Raw genomic sequence first — 20,778 nt, 5'->3', positions numbered from 1 at the left:
CAAGGAATATTGACATGTTAATAGTGAACTTATTTAGTCTAAAGGTGGGTGATTTTTAGGTGGACAGAGGGATAATTTCTACTTTGCAAAGGCTGCAAGGAATACAACTCTTTATTAGTCAGTGTTTATGGGAAACATCAAAATTTATTATGAGAAACAAATATCTTACGATTGCACATGTTCTCGCTCGAATATTATAGACTGACACTGAAATTGTTCATGTCACTTCAGAGTCACTTGCGTTTTGTCTCTGCTGCCTACAGTTGTAGGTAAACTGTTCTGTTCACTTTTTCCTTTAAGAAATTTAAGACAGGCAGTTCTTTTAACATTTTGTATCCCAATATCCCCACCTAGTGGTGCATTTAGTTACATAGTACAGTTGGCAGATGAATTACCTCAGCAGCATCTGTAGGTGAGTCACTTTTTTCTTCTTGATGTTCTTGATTGGAGCACACAGAGTTTAGTGTAAGGGAAACTCAAAATATTATCCTCCTCCACATTTTTACATTAATAAAAACCACAGAGCAGACCCCAAACACTTTTATCCTGAGTAACACCCTCCATGAGTAAATTTGACAAGAAGTTCCACACACCCACTGTATATTATTTTCTTGCTTCCATAATAGGTAGAACTTTGGAATGAACTAGTGTAAGGTTAAGTTTGATTAGTAGTTCTTCACACCCGAAGAAGCCTCCACAGCCAAAGCTTTATGTTTCTTTTCTTTTCCTTTCAGCATGGAATAAACCTTCACCTGTTCTTAGTGTATGATTATCATTATTAAAGAAAAAAGATTAAGACTGTAACCAATAAAATATTTAACGGTAAACTTTGTAGCGAACAAGTGAAATACAGAAAATGAGTTAATTTCTTAAACCAGAAACGCAATGAAACCAGAAATTCAAGCTTGAAAGTTCAAACTGAATACTTTCAAAAATAATAAAAAAAGAGAAAATACTGATTGTACAAGTATTCACCACTTAGCTATGGCAAATGTGAATTTGAGCAGAAAATTAATATGAGAAACCTATGGTATAAATGAGTCTCAAAGATATAAATGAATATCCCTTTGAGCAGTGATGTTTTTAGAGACATTTTACTTCTTTGGCCCATTAAAGTGTTCAGTTTGAGCGTACAGATTTCAAATAAAAATATTCACTTGAAAATATATAGACATCATATGTAATTCAACAAAATGGGACATCATTAGAAAAGGCCGATTAACTTTATAAGGCACCGTACCTGTAATAAAGCTTATTTTAAAGAATGCACAGGAGGTTTGAAAAATAAATGGTACCTTTACCTTTTAATGCTAGTTGATCAAAATGATTGATGAAGTCCCTCCAAATTCAAGAATAAAATTACATTAAATCTTTCCACTCAAACATGCTGATTGAAAGTGTAATATAAAATAATTTTACATCTTTAGAATTCACCTTGATAAGCTATTGCAAGGACAGGAAAGAATAAAAGATTTTTTTTAATTGTAGGTGGATGTTTAAGCATGACTGCAGTGTTCTGAGATCTTGGCTCTGCCTGAAAATAAAAAGAATAACAATATTTTTTATATACAAATTTCATGGAGGATAAAAAAGCTTCAGAAATACCTATAGTAAATGTTTTTGCTTGCTTGTTTTATAGAGATATTTTAAGATAGCTAAAATTAGATTTATCAGTACAATAGTGAAGCAAAGTTATTTATATTTCTAAAGGCGAATCAGACAAAATAGCAAGAAAATAAAACAATTCTAACTATGCCAACCACACATTTTTCATATTAACAGGAAGTGGAGCTGTGATATTTTGTCCTTCTTTTACTGGAATAGGAAAACTACAGTACAGTCCATTAAAAAGCATGTAAATTATAGCCAACAATACTACCATCATTCAAAATAATGAAGGTAAATCCATTTATCCCTAATCTATTAAAAACCTCATAATGGAAAAGTGAGTTATTTTCAACATAAATGTCAGAATGAATGACATCACTCCTGCCCATATTTCTTGGCATAGTTGGTAAGTTCCTTGTGCTATTTCAAATTTTAGAGCTCAGTTAAAAAAAAAACATGGTTCTGTTTCAGGAGAAATACAGTATTCTTTCTCACTGTTGAGATAGAGGGCAGATTCCCACTCCAAGCTACACCTTCTACTGATACAGCAAGTTATTTACTGTACACAGCAGAACAGCAGATCAGTGGATGATGCTGTCTCTCCAGCTCTACATACAGCCTTGGAACACCTGAACACTAAAAACTTCAGCATTCAATCCAATCATACCCAGCCAACTGGTGACACAGCTCAGGGGACTAGGACTATGCAACTCTGTCTGCAACTGGCTGCTGGACTTCCTAATCCAGAGACCACAAGTGGTGTGGATAGGTAATAAAACATCAACACCACTCACCTGAGCACTGGCACCCCACATGCCTTCTGCCGAGTCCAAGGTTGTACTCCCTATTCACTCACAACTGCACAGCAAGACACAGAAACAACCGCATCATTGAGGACCGCTGCCGTGGTAGAATTCTGGCCATTACAGAGGACAGTCACCACCCCAGGCATGAGCTCTTCACCCCACTGCCCTCAGGCAAGAGATACAAAAGCATACGGAAACTTACTGTACCACCAGATTCTTAAATAGCTTCTACCCACAAGCAGTGTGATTGGCGAACGCATTTGGCCATGCCCCTCGTACCACACCTACACCATCTACCTTTTTATAATTGTATTTATTGCACATCTGCAGTCATTGTTTAAATGTATCGCATTTACATTCTAACTGTTTACTTGTTTACTTGTACATTGTATACTGTTTGTATATTGTCTTGATGCACTGTCTGCACTTCGTCCAATCTAGAATAATTTTAGAAGATAAAGCTAACTGATATAGTGCAGTTACATGTATGAAGGAAAGTGGTGCATTTCAATATAAGGATGTATACAAAGGTCTTTAAGACAAGAGCTCCTGTGGTGCATGCATTGATACACAGCTAAACAAATATCCAGTAATAAGGCTGCAGTACATGCGTCTTTTACACATAGTTTCCAGATCCATTTAATCATGTCCTACTGTTACATGAACACACTGAATCTGGTTTCATGATCTGTGTCAAGCTCCAAGAGACAAGAATGAACTATCTGCTGATCTTTTGTTTTTAAATGCGTATCACCTGATAGACAAGACAAGTGCTTCTTTAAGGGATGGGAGATATGGATGCCAGCCTCTCCCATTCACAACAGCACAGATGCTCAAGGGTGTGGTGATAGTATGTAGCCTGGCGCTATTGTGCTTTCAGATAACACCCTGATGCAGCCACCCAGGCTGTTTTTGATGAATGGCCTCTTTTTCACAATATCACCTTGAACAGGACATCAACAAGAAACACATGCTGATGGATCCAAAACACAGTTAGCAGGGCTGTTCCCACTGATGGAGTTGTTTTAAATATCTTGGAAGTGGGGAATGACAGACGTTTTGATGTCTTGGATACTGAGTTAGGCCCTGGTGTCACATGGCCCTCACAAATAATAAAAGAGATATTTTGTAAGAAACTGATTTCACCAAGACTATTAAAAGTCTAGAAGCATACGCTCACTGTGTCCTCCAAAACTATTGCGACAACAAAATCTATATTTATTTTGCTTTGCAGCCAAGCAATTTCTATTTTTGATTGTGAGATAAATGTAAATAATAGATACAGTATAATATGTTAGATTCTTGGACTATTCAATACAAACTGTGTCTTTGTAAAATAACAAAACGATGCATACATATTTTAAAACTTAATATTTTATTTAAACTGGAAAAGCTTAAACTGGAGATTCTAAGGGTGAGATAAGTTATAGCCAATGTCAACAAAACCCACAAATTCAGTAATTGGTGGAAGCGCATTTGGTGGCAATTAGTGCGCATGCAATCCAAAGTTTATTGCCCAAATTAAAGTGACATCCTGATTTAGAGCTATGTGTCATCTTGGTTTTGTTAAAAGATTGAGAACTTAATTAAACAATTACACATCAACATTCATTTCTTTAAATGTAGTCACCTATAAATCACCTTGGAGCCTAGTTAGAAGTCTTTCAATTATACTTGGAATTCCAGAACTAGTGTACAGTATATAACACAGATTTTTTGTTTTCATGCAACAAAAACCAGAAGCCTAGAAAACTGCTTAAGACCTTTAAAACAGCATGGAAACATTCATCTTTGTACTTCAGGGCAAATTCTAATCTGGCTTTTCTAATGATCAAACATGTACAGTGGTTTATTCCAGTCTCTGTAGCAGAGTACCTTGGTTTTAATTTGTAACTTTATGAAATATTAGTTTCTTTTTACTTTCATCAAAATGAGGATTAAAGGCAAGTATAGCTTATGCTCCATCCGCCTAAAACCTTTCACAGCCCCTCAACCATAACTCAGCATGCACTATTTGCATGCATTTCCTTTCATTAAGATTGTCATGCTTTTTCAAAACAAAAACATGTGTCAACGCATGCGTCTCTCGAACCACCCGTTTCTTAAAACACAGAACAAGCCTGCTTCCCTCTCCTTTTTGCTAACCGCATGATGTATAATATTTAACCATGTGCTGTCACGTGGAGTAGTGGTTCCCGCCTTTGTGTGCCAGGCCCTCGGCAAATAAAATATTTACAAAAGTATTTTTAATTATACCACCAGGGGGTGCTAGGGGGTACTCTTTTTTGTGGTAACAGAGCAAAACGTACAATAGCTAACGGGGCAGGGAGAGGAAACGATTGGTATGCTCAGCTCTGTGACAAGAACGAAGCAAAGGTGCTTACAGAAGGGAAGAAGGGGCTTGTGAATGAGAGAGAAGAAGGTACAGAGGGCTTGGGAGCGTGTAGCTGTAAGCGTACAAACTTTCAACATAAAGTTTAAACCCAAGATAGTGCGGGGTTAGGAAAAGACAGGCTGTTTAACCTGCCATCAGTTACATCTACAGAAAGCAATTATTTCCTTCATCAACTTTTAAGAACGTTACACTGGAGTAACTGAAACAGGATGTACTATGAAGAAAACACGAACTTACTCAGACCACGTTATGGATGTAAGTACTTTATTCTTTTTCACGTTAGGTTCTGCTTTACTGAACAATCCATACGAGCGGCATGAGAGAGATTTGCATGCATATTTTAAAGCGACAACATCGTTTCATGTTAGGAACTGGAGCGCAGGTAGTTTTGTAGGTGTGGTGTCGTTTCGCAAAGCTTTCCTAAGTTTCTACAGGCCATTGGGGACAGCGCACACGTTATTCTTTTGCTTCTTTCTCTAGTGTACAGTTATTGAAGCAAGTTATTTGTAATTTTGGAAGAACTTTGAGAAGCAGGAAGGTGACAAGGTGAAAACAGGTGTTGGTAGAAGGTACAATACAGTTTGTAAACATCGTTCTGTAGTGCTTAATAATTACTTTTAATTGGCTGCCTTTCCTGGCGTAATTGAAGAATTATTTTACGTGAGGGGTTGCTAACATTGTAGCTTATTCAGACCACCGCAGGTGCACATCCTGTTTAACACACATTTGTAATGTGATTTAATTCAAACAACCTGATCTTCACGTTTTCTTTTGACTGTTGCTACTGTTTGGAGGGAATTTGCATGAAATGTTTGCACCATGCTTTTGAGTCGTGTTATGATCTCACGTATTGCTTAATATCACTTAGCTATCCTCTAAAAATGCCAATTCCGACTGAGGGTTAAGGCAGCAGAAGTTTCAGTAATAAAAAAGTTTAGTTTTCTGCAGAAAGGCCGTGAGTGACAGGGTTACAAGAGGCCAGAGTTTGGGTTAAATAAAGTACCCCGGGGACGAAGCCTCCGTTCAACGCTCACAATTGAATGGACATATTAATTGGTCGTCAATGTGAACAATTATTCTTTAAAACTGGAGTAGTTTTGAGTTGGCATTAAGCGTTACTGGCGTAAATCAGTAGACGCCTTCCAAGGTTAAAACAGGCCAGGCCTTTCATCTGGTAAGCATTAGGACTTTAAGTTACTTGATCAGGTACTGTAAGAAGCCAGAGCGAAACCTAAACTTGCATGCAGCAATCTGGGAACTCGTAAGAAGTGATGGATTTTGAAAGAGCCACGCAGTTTTATCAGCTACTTGTGGATCCCATATACAGTATCTGAAAGCATAGAATAGGACAGAGGAGAGCCAGACTGTAGTAAGATTCAGCAGCACAGGTGTCAGGATCATGTGCATGCGTACAAGCAGGTGTATGGATGACATTGTCTTCACATCATTGGTGTACAGAGGAAGCACAGCTAGAGACAAACCCCTTTGCGCCATGCAGCAGAGAGCATTTGTTACCTTGCCCTCCTGCCTTTTGGACTTTTTCAAACAAGTCCGCTGTGTGAGCTCTGAGAGAGTGTTTATGCAAGGACGGGTTGTTGTCCAGCTGTAAAAGCTCTGTTATGCAATGTTTTAAAAGTGCAGTAGGCTTTGAGCTCTGTGTAGGCCTACTTTTGTGCTTCTCCATTTTCCCAGTGTTGTGTGATTTTAGCATGGTTTGAGGTGGTGCCACCAAACAACATGAGAAATGATTCATTGCTCCTGCAACTTGAAATATTAAGGCAGGTGGATTTACAAGGTTTTTACCACTAAATTACAGTATCGATTTTCGGTCATTCTTTTCCCAGTCTGACAAGAATTGTCAGGTGCTTTCACCTTTCATACCCGATTCACACTCACCTTGGAGCAATCTTTTATGGCATCTACTGTAAGCTCTTAGGCAGCTATAGTTTTTTATCCAGGGAGCAGCCTATGTTCTGTCTATGAGATTGTGCTTTGTTGTGGGATAATTTACACAGATTTGAAATGAATGGTGTTGAGGATTGTTGTTGTGCTAGGATTTTCAGACATTTTAAGCATAGTAAAATACTACATAGAGAAGAGAAGTCTTAGTGACCTTTTTTCACATGTACAGTATATGCGCAACATTAAAACTATTTTTTAAGATTACTAAAGTGATGTCACTGATAGCAAAGCCGATAATTTAAGTTTACGTGTTTTTTTTTAATCTACTGGTAAAAAAGTATCAGAAAAAATTTCAGTATCAGAAAAAAAAACGATGACTTGTTGAACTACACTATTTAAGGTTAAATCAGGATTTCAGATGTTCTAAGAGGAACTCTAGGGAAAAGTTACAATGTAAGAATTATTTGTTTTTCTTTAGTTCTAAAAAATACACTGTTACTGTTCTTTCCATTGAACAACCTAGCTGCACATTTTCATGAGAACTGTTTTTTCTTCTGTGCTGTTTGTTTAATAAGAAAATATTTTTGTAAACATTAGAAATGTTTTCGGTTATTAGAAGTTTTGTTACAGTGCTTCAAGGGTTGTAATGGTACTTCAAGTTAAGGCTGAACATTTCTTTGTTCCAGAAGGCCAGGCAGCAATGCAGTGAACCTGGGGCAAATTTGTCATGGTTCTTTTTATAGGACCTTTATATTTTCCAGATTTCTATACAGTAGGTAGTGACATAACCTGAATCTGAAAGCATCTTCTTTTTATCAAACTCAGTAAAATGCATTGTAGTTGATATAGTTGCTAAAAGATGGGGTGTGCTGGGAGATTTTTTGCTTTCAAGCACTGACTCAATTTGCTATTCTTTCTCAGTACTATAATGGTGCAAAGTCCTTGTTTTGCTTGTGGTTCTTCTGTAAGCGTTCTCAGCTGCATAAACAAACTGTCCCCTCCCCCGTCTAGAAATTTAAGCTAGTTGCATGTTTATTTGCTTTGCATCCACAATATTAAACCAAGCGGGATTTGAAGTTTTACCTTTAATATTGTGTTATATTATTTCACTTTTAAGAACTGTATAAAACTAAAACATGAACAGGACATGTAAAATAGCCAGGAACTTAAATGTTTATTTTCTTTTCCACTTTGTTTTGAGTGAGTTCCAATGCTGGCTAATACTGGTATTTATATTTTTTTTTTGTACTATATTAGCATTCGTATGTCATTGTTTTCTATATTAGCCTTGCACAGACAGTGGAAAATACAGTAAGACCGTTGCAAGGTATGATGTCATCTATTTGTATAAATAAATGCAGAGTTTCTCAAGAAATGGCATCGGTGTTGCACCATGAAAAGGAAATGCTTAATTTAGTCACGTCTCCTCTGTACCTCATGTGTGACCCAATTAGACAAAATAATGAAAAATCTGACTTCCTACACCCCAGCTCTCAGCCTTCGGTCCTCTGACTGTGGTCCCCTGTCTGTCCCCAAGCTCGTCTACACTCTATGGGTGTTCTCTTGTTGTGCCTCTAAGCTCTGCATTTCTATCTCCAAAGATATCAGAGAGTTGCTTTCCCTGAGCACTTGCATATCCAGACTCAGGACCCTTTTCTTTAGAAACAATTTTTTTCAATCTAAAGTATTTAATTTGATGTCTGTGTCTACCCCTGTGCATCTTCTGCTGCATCCTAAACCTTTGTTTCCTTGTGCTGTTTTTTACGTCCTATCTTTGTTGCCATTTGTGTTGTTTTAACTGTTTAATGTTTACTTTTTTTCTGCAAAGTGCTTTAGGAAGCTGCTTTTAAACGCTCTATAAAATAGTTTTATTATTATTAAACCAGAACACCTGGAGGGATCCCAAGCAAACAGGGAGAACATACAAACCACACCAATATCACCTCAGAAATTGAGTACTGAGCCCCATCTTTGTTGTGATGCTGTAATGCTAACCACTGCGCCACTGTGCCACTAAGATTTAACCTCTTGAATGTCAAACCGGGTGAAAATCCATTTTGCCCTCCTTATCAAGAGACTGTTGCCTTTCTCCATCTTCACGATCATTTTCACTCTACCTGTTCCATAGCATCTGAAAGGACAGCTTTGCAACAGCCCATGTACAGTACAAGCCATTGAGATGTGATTAGGTGGTGGAGCGAGTCAGGACACTACACAATGGTCCAGTGCTCAGCACTGTTCATCACCGTTGTGTGTCACTTTTGTGTAGAGCTCCGTGATGTGTGCAGAGCAGTAAATTCCACACAACAGACCAGTCCATGGGCAGGACAAAGTGTGAAAGTCTGGACAGGACTGTCTAATTGCTGCAGAAGTCCACTTGTAGAGATTAGGCCTACCTGTGCGGCACTACTTTCATCAGCTACTGAAACCTATCCTAATTCTTTCTTTTAATTTAATATTTATGCATCTTTTTTTTGTCATTTCTGTTTGCTGTACGTGTTTTACATGTATATTTATATAAAATGCCTGGAGGTGCTCTGGATTGAAAGGCACTGTATAAAAAATCAAATTGATTGATTCCAACATGCTGACTTTCCTGTGGGCTCATTCTGACATAAACTTACACAAGCAGCAGGACAACGCACGCCCCCATGCTACTTGTGTAATAATGGCTTTCTGGAGAAAGGAGTGCGACCTTTATGCAGTGGGATGGCCTACTCACCAGATCTGTGGGAAGTGTTTACATTAGTTGTGGCATCTGGAGCTCAGACACCAGTGGACAAGCACATCATTATTTGGGTTTTGAGAATATAGGAATATTCAATTGCAGTAGCTGGTAGTGCCATCATACTATTATAACGTTGACCAATACGGCGCATGTAAAATGTTTTCCAGAATACTGTATATTCAAAAACAGTGGAAGGTGACAAATATTTTAGGCTGAAAGAAAACAGTGCGTTAACCGATAAATGAAATGCTTAATGTTGTTTGTGCTCCAGGTGTTACTTTGTTTGGTTTCTGATTTTGGTCCTAAAAGAATTTTTCTTTTAGCTTCGTGGCTGGAACCTCAGTGCTTGGCTCTAACCTGATAGATAAATATGACACAAGTCACCATTGCCTGTTTGTTTTGCATTTCCAAATGCTATCATATGAGAGTTACACAGTTTCAACGGATGTCGAAAGCATGTGGATTTCTGATGGTGAACACTGGATGTCCAGTAGTTAGGGCATGTAAGCACATGATGTAGGCTTCTCTTAAATCTTCAGCAACTAGAGCAGTTAATCTTTATTGATTTTTACTTTCCCTAGCTACTGTATTTATGTCTGCAGGTTTCCTTTGTTCTTAAATAATAAAAGTGCCTGGAGAGGGTAAAATTGCTTCATTTTTGAATACTGTTGTATAATGTGTTTCTACAATTCTACAAATGTTTAGAGTCTTTCTATATTAAATGTGCAATTCCAATGCACTGTGGCATTTCTTGTAAACATGTGATAATGGATATTGCCCAGTTTGCAGAGTTTATCAGACTTAAACTTTGCTAGTAGCTTTGATCCTATTGCGATAAACCCTAACTCTGATAAAGTTATTGTCTGTTTTGTAGGAATAGATTAGATAGTAATGGAATTATCTTTTCAACCTGAGAGCATCAGTAATCAACAATCAGCACACTCTGCTAAAGGTGCCAGAGAGGTCAAAGTTTTCCCAAAGTATTACTGTGTAATTCATTATGGTTTTACCCATCTAACGTGAGCTGGCACTCACTAAGGTTTTTGTGCCATGAAATGGGTGCAGGTGCAGGTAATTCATATGCAACCTTACAGCTGAAATAAAACCTTTAGAAAATTCATTTCTAATTTCATTTTCTTCTACATCTAATTTTTTTCTCGGACCTGCTGTTTTCTGTAGAGATTGATTTTGGTCGTATTTAAATTCCATCACTTTTTAAGGACGCAGCTCTGAGAAATAATTAAACCCCCAAGATGTCATTTCTAATTTTCTTTCAGTTTAGAATCTGCAATATGTTTTGTTGATCCCTTACAATTTTGGAAGAGCTGATTATGTGTTTTTCGCATCTGTGTTTTTCGTAGCTACCTGTACAAACACTCAGACTGCCATTGGGGAAGAATGAGGAGGTGTAGGCAGACCTACTACTCCTCTTTCAGCTATTTGTCGACAGCTAACACGTCGCATAGACTCATAACGAAGATTCAGCACTACTGGAGGTTCAGTACTAATAAGAGGAGAGGTGCATCTCTCACTGATCTGAGAGGCTGCTGGGTTCACTGATAGCCAATAGATTCCTGGCTGACTAATCCCATCCTGCCCCTGGTGGGTCTCAGCCAACTGTGCACCACTGCTTGGGGAATCCCAGTCATAGTCAGCTAGTGAACCTGTGTTCATAGAGCTCCGTCTGTGCTGTGGCAGGGGCCTCTTATGGTCTCGGGGAGCTCAGCGGATTTTGATTTGAGGATGTAAAACAAAGTATGGAAGTGCTCTTGACTCTTCTTTAACCCTAGCACAATTTCATCATTTTAAAGCTTTCACAATATTAAAAGTGTTGAGCTTTATTCCACTGAAATCGAATTGCTTTTTTATTATTTCCCACCTTTATCAGGTAGGATTACAGTGGTTCAGTAGTCCACGAAATCTTTATATGTAGGCCCTCTCTCCATATATATGAAATAAGGCTTTTTTGTTGGTCAAAGTAGTCAGTGTATCAATTTAACATTTAGGATTTGGTACAGGTCTCCAAGGCTTATAGTGCTTCATTTAACTTGTAAAAGACTTTATCCCATTTGCTCAGACCAAATGTTTGGCTTTGATTTGCTGGCTTCCTGGTGCTCATCTAGTAGGATTTATGAACCATATGTGAGACCTGGTATTAGATCCAATATCAGACTTGATCATTAAAACAAAATCCAATAAGGAGGTAAAGTGTGTAGGTTTACATGCAGGTTCATAATAATTAACGAGGCTGAAATCATACAGTTAAACAGGAGCTGTTGGCCCATTGTTTATTGTTGAATTAGCACTGGCATATGGTTCTCTGCTGGAAGAAGGCACTGAACAACAGAACAATAAACCATTTCAAAAGACAGCTTAATATAGAATCGAGAGGAAGTGTGACCGTACTAAGGGCTGTGTGTCCTGTAGTGACGCTTTAGAATGTTTACAGAGTGCTGGCTGCACTGCAGTAGCTCAGTGTGGATACAGACTTTGCTGTGACCCTGCTGTCCGCTCTGGGTATGTGTGCAGTTGTTAGGGGGTGTGTGTGTATACATGGTGCTCAGTAGGGAGTTTGGTCCAATAACATAGCTACTTGTTGTAGTGAAATGTTGGTGGGGGGGTCATCCCAGTTCAGCTAAACAATCATTAATACATAAACAAGAGAATTAAAAAAACAGTAGCAGAGATACGGATTATGTGAAGAGAAAACTAGGATTGGAAAAAGTCATGAGCGCATTGATTTTTTTTTTCCATTGAGGATAGTCATTTTAGCTCCTATTGAGTCTCCTTTCTCTGCATATTTGATGTATGTTTTGAGAATTTCACCTTATCATTAATTACATGTTTTGGGAGGATTGAAATACATAAAATGTCACCATAAATGATTAGTGTGCAAGAGGCATAAATATTAATGTTAATGTTAGATAAAGCAAACACATGTAGAGGTATTATGTAGAAGTTTACAAAAAGGCACACTGCTTTTAATTTCTAACATTTACTTCAGTTTAGTTATATTACCGTGCCTACACAAAGAACACTAGACAGCATTGAGAAATCACTGCATGATCTGATCTCCAGTTGCTAACATGATTTATGTGGATTTAAACTCTGCCTCCAAGGCTATTGTCACCATTCTTTTTAAAAAAAGATCATTCTAATTGGAGTCTCGAGTGCAGAAAGTGGGATACCCACCTGATAATGTCTATAAATGTGCTCTGCCCTTCTCAATAGAGACAAGCTTTATACTGATACTCTAGAGAAGTCTGGGTTTGGTTGGTGCCCTGAAGGCAGCATTCTTAGCCATTGTGTGCACTGATGTGCCACTGATGCCAGAAACAGAATGACCACTGAAGCCAATATAACTCTTTGGTCATTGTTCTGGAGCCAAGTTATGGAAGATGATGGAACAAAACAAGAGATACAGTACCAAGAAAGTCCCCAATATAATTATGGGAATTTTAGTTCTTCCCAAGATACTCTAGTTTAATCAGGTCTTTTGTAAAGTAACCAAAATGGTTTATATTTACCAGTTCAGTGTTTTTTGAGACACAGAGATATTGGGGGGGGGGGGGATAAGAATTTGTGTATATGAATTTATAAGTGAACACCTGGTTATACTTAGTCCAATTAAGGGGTTTAATTACAAGCATGTGGATAATTAAATGGAAACCAAGTTAACAAGGATGGGGTTTGGTTAGCCCTGTCCTATATTATGGACAGAAACAGCAAGTTTGGTGTACCACCATACGGGTTAGGAAGAAAACACATCATGCCATGACCAAAAAAGATTTCAGAAAAGTGTAGTTGCTGCTCATCAGTCTGAAAACCATTTTAAACATTTGCGGCTCTTTTTACCCGTGGTGATTCTGATCATCTTGACTAGTTGTCTCACTAAGATCTTCCCAAGTGAAACCTGGAAAATCATCCAGGAAGTGACAGAGCCCTAGGGTAACATCTACACATCTGCAGGCCTTTCTCACTGCTGTTCATCCCTCAGCAATCAGAAAAAGACTGAACGGGAATGGTTTTCATGGGGAAAAATAGCCAGGAAGGAACCATTACAAAAGAACCTTGCTGCTCCTCTTTGAGTTTTCCAAAGAGCATCTGAACCATCCACAAGACTTGTGGAAGAATTTTCTCTGGACAGACAAGCCTTAACTTGAACCTCTTGGTCTCAATGAGAAAATATGATGAAAACAAAACACTGCCTTTCAACAGAAGAGCCAAATCCCGTCAGTCAAATATGGTGGGAGTATCATGGTGACGGGGTGCTTTGCATCCTCAGGAGCTGGACAGATTGCCACTATTGACAGACCCAACAATGTATCGGCAAATCCAGGAGAAGAAAGTCAGGCCACCCCTTCCTCAGCTGAAGCTGAACCAAAAGTGGGTCATGCAGGAAGGTGGTCATCCTAAACATATAAGCAGCTCTATAACAGAGTGGCTAAAGAAGGAGGAATTTAGCATTTCAGATTGGCCAAATTAAAGTCTGGAACTAAATCCCTTTGAAATAGTGTGGCAGGAGTCGTTCATGCAAGGAAATCCTCAAAAGTCACCAACCTTAAACACTACTATTAGGAAAACTGGTGCAAAATTCCAAAATAAAAGGTGATGCGACTGATTGATAAACAGTTACAGGAAAGTTTTAAGTAATTTCCGCTCAATGAGGCACCACCAGTTATTGAATCTAAGGATTTGCATGCTTAACCCCATGAGCATATTTACTGTTGTATCTTATTGTTAATGAATACAAATATATGTTATGTTTCTGTGTTATATGTTTATTAAGACTTTCATGAAAATTTAATTATTTAATTATAACAGAATACTGGCTGAACAGCTTTTTCTTGGGACTGTATTCTATAGGGAGTCATTTGAACTTCCCTGGATTTTATATTGACATCTACTTTCCTGAACTGGAAAACAAAACAAGGAGCATCTTTCCAGCACTTCCCTGGAAAGTGGAGTTCTCAGTAAAAAAGTGTTTTGCAATTTTTTTTATGTTGAAAACTGCACAGAAGTGTACTAAATGCAAATAGTCAAATATATGCTTTGCCTTCCTGGAGGTGGTCTAGAAAAGACCTGTACAGGGTTTGACTGAAAAACCACACACTTCATAACTAGGCTGGACATCCTCCTAGTGTTCAGAATGCATGGCATTTTATTAATACCTTTCTGATAAGGTGTTGTGCTAAAAACAATTTAAACATTGTGCTGTTGGAATTTTTTTTTCAAAAGTAGTGTTTCTTTCAAACAAAGCCTTTCATTTTCGAGCAAATACGAGTCATGGATGTTTCTAGGTCATCATACAAGATGACTCTTCCACTGGAACTCTCTTTCCTGACCGCCCCACCATCTCATATTGCCGTCCACCTAATCTGCACCACTCTGTAGTTCACTGATCCCTTAACTGCCCACAGTAACCATCCACACCAGGTACTTTCCCCTGCAACAGAATACACTGCATCACCTGCAAATATATATCCAATACAACACACGTTCAAGGCCCCTCTGATCAGGTATTTCTAGCAATCTATTTAACACATCTCATACAGAAAATGCCCAGCCATTTACAGTACATTGCTGAGACAGGCAGAAGACTGGCAGACTGTTTCAGGCAACATGTCAGAGCTCTGAGGATCAAGGATCTATCCAACGCGATAGTTCCCCACTTCAGCTCTAATGGATGATCTTTAGATTGAAGATCTAATTGGGAAGCAGCCAAAACCAAAATCACCCTTAAACTTGGATCACACCTTTCCCCTTCTCTCAATGACCGGTTCATCTCCTTTTAAAATCCTCTCTGTTCATTTGCAGATTTAATCTTTCCATACCCCTCCTCCAGTTCTCCATGATTCTGGACACTAGTTTTCACTTGCTTTATGCCCATTTCCTCATTTCTCCCTGCTCCTTCTTAACTATTGTTTTTGGTTCTCCTATTGTACTGTATGTCCGTTTGTTACTCTACATCTCTCCTTCACACTTGAAAAGGCTCTACAACTGAAATGTTTTTTTTTGCCTTCCTGCATAGAATTAACCTTTACCTGTTCTTTTGCAGCCTACACATGGTGACAGTTCCCTACATTTTTGTAGTCTACCGATAAGGGCAAACAAAGATTTACCATGAAGCTTTCTACGTGGTTCATTAGCCTTTTTCATATTTCCAAACCAATGTGCCAAGCTATGGGGCAATACTATCATTCATAAACCACTGAACTCTTCCCTGCTGAAATTTGTCTGCACATTTGAGTGAATGAGTAGAGGGCAAGCCTTTAAAATATACATTTCAGTTCTACTGATAAGTGGGCAGGTCTTAGTTAAAGAGCGGCTGAGTTTGTTTGTTCAGTCAGGTGTTGGCCCGGTTGTTGTGTTTTAAAGGTGGACCATGCCCTTTCTGTACCGTATCGAAATATAAATGTGTAAAAATAGGGTAGGTAAAGCTGGTCAGCCGCATTTTGCTTACAAAATCTTGCTGGAGTAGCATGCATAAGATTTATGTGATGATGCAGTTGTGTGTGAAGTGACTGATGCTTAAAAGAAAGCCTGTCTGCATGCTCTTATTAATAGATGTGCACACAGATACAGTATGTACACTAGTATTTGAACTCTTCCTGATGTCAAGTTTTAGATGTGCAACGTTTTCCCATTTTTGTCCTTGCTCGGGTTCCTTTTCATATTTTTTTTTGATCTGGAGAAATCTTGGGATTCCATTCGCCTCTGTGGCGCTAAAATGTGAATCTTGTGGCTGAGGAAGGGTTGTGTTCGCGCCTCATTCATGTGTGTAACAGATTTAAGAGAAAACGGATGTTCGGCTTGTGTGAAAAGATGAGTCACTACGCTTACACCCACCCCGCCTCCACACACTCCTCGATTCACATGACTAGTTATCCTTTCATTTCTATTCAGAGGCGCTGTCTATCCTATTTCTTGTTGGCAGTAGCTGTGTCCTCAAGGACTGTTTTTAAGTAATCACCTGTGGGAGAAGCAACAGGTCTTTCTGCTGTGTAAGTGACAAATAGCGCTGACAGTGCAGCCCGGCAGTCTCATTTATCATTGACAGTAAACACGGGAGAGCCTGGAAAAGTATTATTAATGCTAGATTGTAGGTCAGCCTTCAAAAATCAGCAGATGTTTAATAGTTCAAATTATTTACTTTAAAAAAATTAAATTTGTCTACATTTTCTCTTAGACATTGCTCCTGGATATCAGTGACTAATAGTTGTATGGTAACTTTCTGTCACTCTTCTGTATCTGAAATCTGTCCTGCCAACCCCTGGTTTTAAACCTCTGGATTTAAAGTCTGTACATGACACATCAAGCAATTGGTCTGCATTCAAAAATGTGCATGTGAAATGTAAATCTTATGTTTTGTACATAATATGAAGATACCATATACGTACCTGCAATGATGTTCGTAAATACAGTATATACAGGGTGAGAAGGGTTGTGAATCTCTGAATATTACTTTATTTACTTTGTACACAGTATGTAAACAGTATTCTTAAACAGCTTGTTTAGAATGCAAAAATCAAGTTCTGTTCTGGCTTAGATCTAATCTAAATATCATGAGCTTCAAATCTGTTTCCAGACTGCTGTCGATCAATGAGAGAGAGCCTTTTCTTTGAAAGTCACTTAACTTCACAAATAATGACTGCGTTAGGGCAACATTATTTACAAAGGCTTGAGTCATTACTTCACGTGCTTCATGACCACAATATGAAGCTTAAAGGTTAAAAGATTGTGCAAACTGAGTGGTTTGTGCAGTCAGTGTTTTTGATATACTGCTTTTTTCACCTCAGGCTATACAATTTGGGAACATTAAGATCTTAACTGTTTGTTGTAAGGGAATACAGTTTGATATTTGTTTTAGTAATAAAAATCTAGTATGAACCCTTCTGAAGATAAAACTTTAGACCTTCTTTGGAAGCTAACACTTTTCTATGCCGTTGAGGGGTTACAGTATGTGTCCACGTATTTACAAAGCAAAATGAGTTATTTCATGCTGATTATATTACCACTAAAAAATATACATCAATTCAAGAGAAGCTGTCCTTGTTCTTATTCTTAGAGGCAGAGCAGAATCAGGTGACACAATCGTGTGCTTTTTGCTGGTTTGAATACATCTGAAAGCTTCTATTATCTGCAGTTGTAAGCATCACTTAAGATGTACAGTACTTATGGAAAGGATTATTTCTGTGAACGGTAATTACAATTGAATGATTAAATACACTACTTTTGTTCCTGTAGAACAAAAGTGTTTTTTTATGCAGAGCTGGAACACATTTAGTAAATTTTGTCTTTGTATATACAACTTGTACCGCCCTCCATTTTCCAACCACTAACCACCAGTACAGGGTCACAGAGAAAGTGGAGCCTATCCCCAAAAGCAATGGGTGTCAAGCAGGATACACCCTGGCAGGACACCAGTCCATAACAGAGCAGACACAAACATGCGCACACTCACACTGAGGGCAGTTTTCCCAGAAACCAATTAACCATCCTTTGAGGAAGCTCAAAGGAACATGAAGAGAGCATATGGAGTCCACGCAGGTGTAACTTACACACGTCTAGACAAAAACACATTTAGCTCAAGTAGGTAGCTGTGTCTGCATGTGTAGGCTGCAAAGGAACAAGTTAAGGTTTATTCCAGCTGTAGAAACGGCTCACACCTGAAGAAGGCTCCACATCCGAAAAGTTGCGTTTCTTTTCTTCTCTTTTCAGCATTGAATAAACCGTTACTTGTTCCTCAAAACCACTGTTACTTGAGTAATAATAGGTGCTATCAGAAAAGAGTACTTATATACTGTAGATAACTCTGTTTATCATATACAGTATGTGTAAATTTAAGATGTAGGTAGTATCGGGGATAATTAAAATATTGGCCCGTGTAGGGCTTTATTTTAGATGGTTAAACACTTTTTAATTTTGTTTTAAATGTCATTAGGCTTCAGGTGATCTGGCTTGATTTTAGATTAGAATCTAAACTTTCTAGATCTTTGGAATACAATGAAGGACGTTATCTGGTTCAGAGAGTACAGTAAACCTGTAAACTATATTCCTTGCCTTGGGACATTCATGATTTGGTAATATTATAGCTTAAGTCTTGATGTAAGAAATCACAGAAAGTAGTTTTTTACCCTTTCCATACAGCAATAAACAGTCGATTTTTTTTTTCTGTTAAGGCACTCCAAAATCTTATGAGACTTGTTTCACAGCCTTCCTATATCTTCTTACATAACCTTTGTGTTAGATATCTTATATGGTTTATTTCTTGTAGTTCCTGAGATTGTCAATTAACATCAGACAATTACACATTAGTCTCAAAACTGGAGGAGGGGTTCATAACAGTTTTGTTTCTAAAGTTCAGCCTAGTTCTTTACCTCGGAGTTGTAAAAATACTAGTATTGGTTTATAAATCTTATGAACAAATACTCCAAAAATTGATAAATAATCTTGTCTTAAGTTTCAGTTGAAATAAATCATATCGGGAGGATAATAAATTTACCTATAAGATGGTTGAAAATAGCAATTGATGACGTGTGAGAAAGAAACGGTATAAGTCTGGTCAACAAAATCAGTTTCTGTGTTCTTGTATTTGTGTAACATTCTTGTGAACTACTAAGGGGTTAAGTTCAGTTCAGGAGGTCAGAATATAATACTGCACAATGTCCCTGTGCTGAGTCATTGTATATAAAGTACCAGATGCTCGAGCAGTCATTACTTTTATATAAAAAATAATGCTGTTTCATGACATTCTAAGTTATTAAAGCAGACTAGACGTCCTTTCTTTTGGGCTAATCCAGAGACAGCCTGTTTCCAAAGGTCACACACAGCAGACAGTCCCATAAGGGTTGCTCTGTGACCTTCTGCAGTGTGGGCAGCCATTAGCACCATGTGTCCAAGACAAAAGGTGATTTGTAATTGCAAATGGCTACAACTGAAAAGTCTAAAATATAAATAAAACCTGTCTTCTGTAGAGTGTGAACAGAATCATGAGACTTGCTCAAAACCAAGTTCTCAAGTATAGCCGAAGTATCAGTCAGCCAGAAATAAAAGGATTTTGCTGGATTTAGCTGTGTGTAAATTGTGGGGGATGGGCGGGTTTATTAGAAGGGTGAAGGTCAGTGCTGTTCAGAAGCAATTGAGTTTTCTGACACCTTCAACTCTTTTAATCCTGTTGTTTCTACATGGAGCTGCAGAACTGTTCCCTTGCTTGTTGCGGGGCTTTCAGGCTTTCATGACTTGTACTGCATTTTCAATGGCATTCGTAGATTAAATGTACTGAGCAGCATGGGAAATTTGTGTTTTTAGAAAAATAAAATGCACACATTTTGGTTATCAATGGATTATCGATTCCACATATTTGGCTTCATTTTGATTAATGAATCATAGAAGATTGCTAATCGCTTATGACAGTGTTGCATAAGAGCTTAACCACCCTAATGTTGTGAGAATTGATTGAGCATAGGCGGTGAGGTGATTTAACCTTTGTAATGTCAGGTCTGGTGAAATTCAAGGAAGGAAAATGGCGATATTGGTTTCTTTATGTTGGACGTTGAGCTCTGGCTCTCAGTCTGGGATATTCACTTCCAGCAGTTTCTAATTTGGAAAGACATTGCAGCCATACATAGTCCATCAGTGACAGAGCACAGTCAGGGAGACGTCATGACTCATGGTCTCCCTGACTCTGATGAGTGTGGTGCTCTGGGTGGAGTGCCCTGTCTCTCTAGAACTCCACCTCTCAAGTATGATGGCACAGCACTACATTGATCAGTCCTGGAGCCTCACTCACTGCCATTCTATTATCAGCAGGATGGTGCATGTTTTCATTGCTTGTTCCTGTAACAATGGCTTGAGAGATGAGAATGTAACAGTTATGCCGTGGAAGCCCTGTTCACCAGATTTGAGCCTCACTGAAGTTTTGCTGGGTGGGCTGAGATGATATCAGGTTCTAGGAACTGGAGACCAGAGAACAGGCTTGTTTGCCCAGGCTCTACCAGAGGAAGGGAATGATCCCAAAACACAGCACCTGCTTCCTGGTGGACAACAGCAGCTTGTACCGTTTCTTATGGTGGCCACACATGCTACTAGTGTGTGATTTTCACAATAGACGCCCTCATGACAGATGTCAGGGGTGTGAGTGATTTACTTATTGCCTCTGACTCGGGGGCTATAAGTATCCTTATGCTCCTTGATCTTAGTGCTGCTTTTGATGCAGTAAATGTTTGTGTTACTACTGTAAGTTGCTTGCAACTTAATTTGTCAGTGGTACTGTCTTTGGTTTTGCTCTTATCTGACAGGCACGTTTTGTCTTCTTGGTCCTCAAGTCCCCAATGGCC

The 20,778-nt window shown here is 38.4% G+C and overlaps 1 protein-coding gene across 1 annotated transcript in view; it reads left to right on the top strand.

Moving 5' to 3' along the window:
- Positions 1–4,721: 4,721 nt before the first annotated feature.
- iqgap2 (IQ motif containing GTPase activating protein 2) overlaps positions 4,722–20,778 on the top strand; it is a 114,025-nt gene continuing 97,968 nt past the window's right edge. The window contains exon 1 of the mRNA XM_088629641.1: positions 4,722–5,064. Coding sequence (XP_088485767.1) covers positions 5,019–5,064 — 46 coding nt within the window. The 5' untranslated portion in view covers positions 4,722–5,018. The remainder of the gene's footprint in view (positions 5,065–20,778) is intronic.

The sequence above is a fragment of the Lepisosteus platostomus genome, chromosome 4 (assembly GCF_059453375.1).
Source record: "Lepisosteus platostomus isolate fLepPlt1 chromosome 4, fLepPlt1.hap1, whole genome shotgun sequence".
Classification (NCBI taxonomy): Eukaryota; Metazoa; Chordata; class Actinopteri; order Semionotiformes; family Lepisosteidae; genus Lepisosteus; species Lepisosteus platostomus.
Note: the sequence above shows the minus strand (reverse complement) of the source record. Positions and strands in the feature narration are given on the sequence as shown.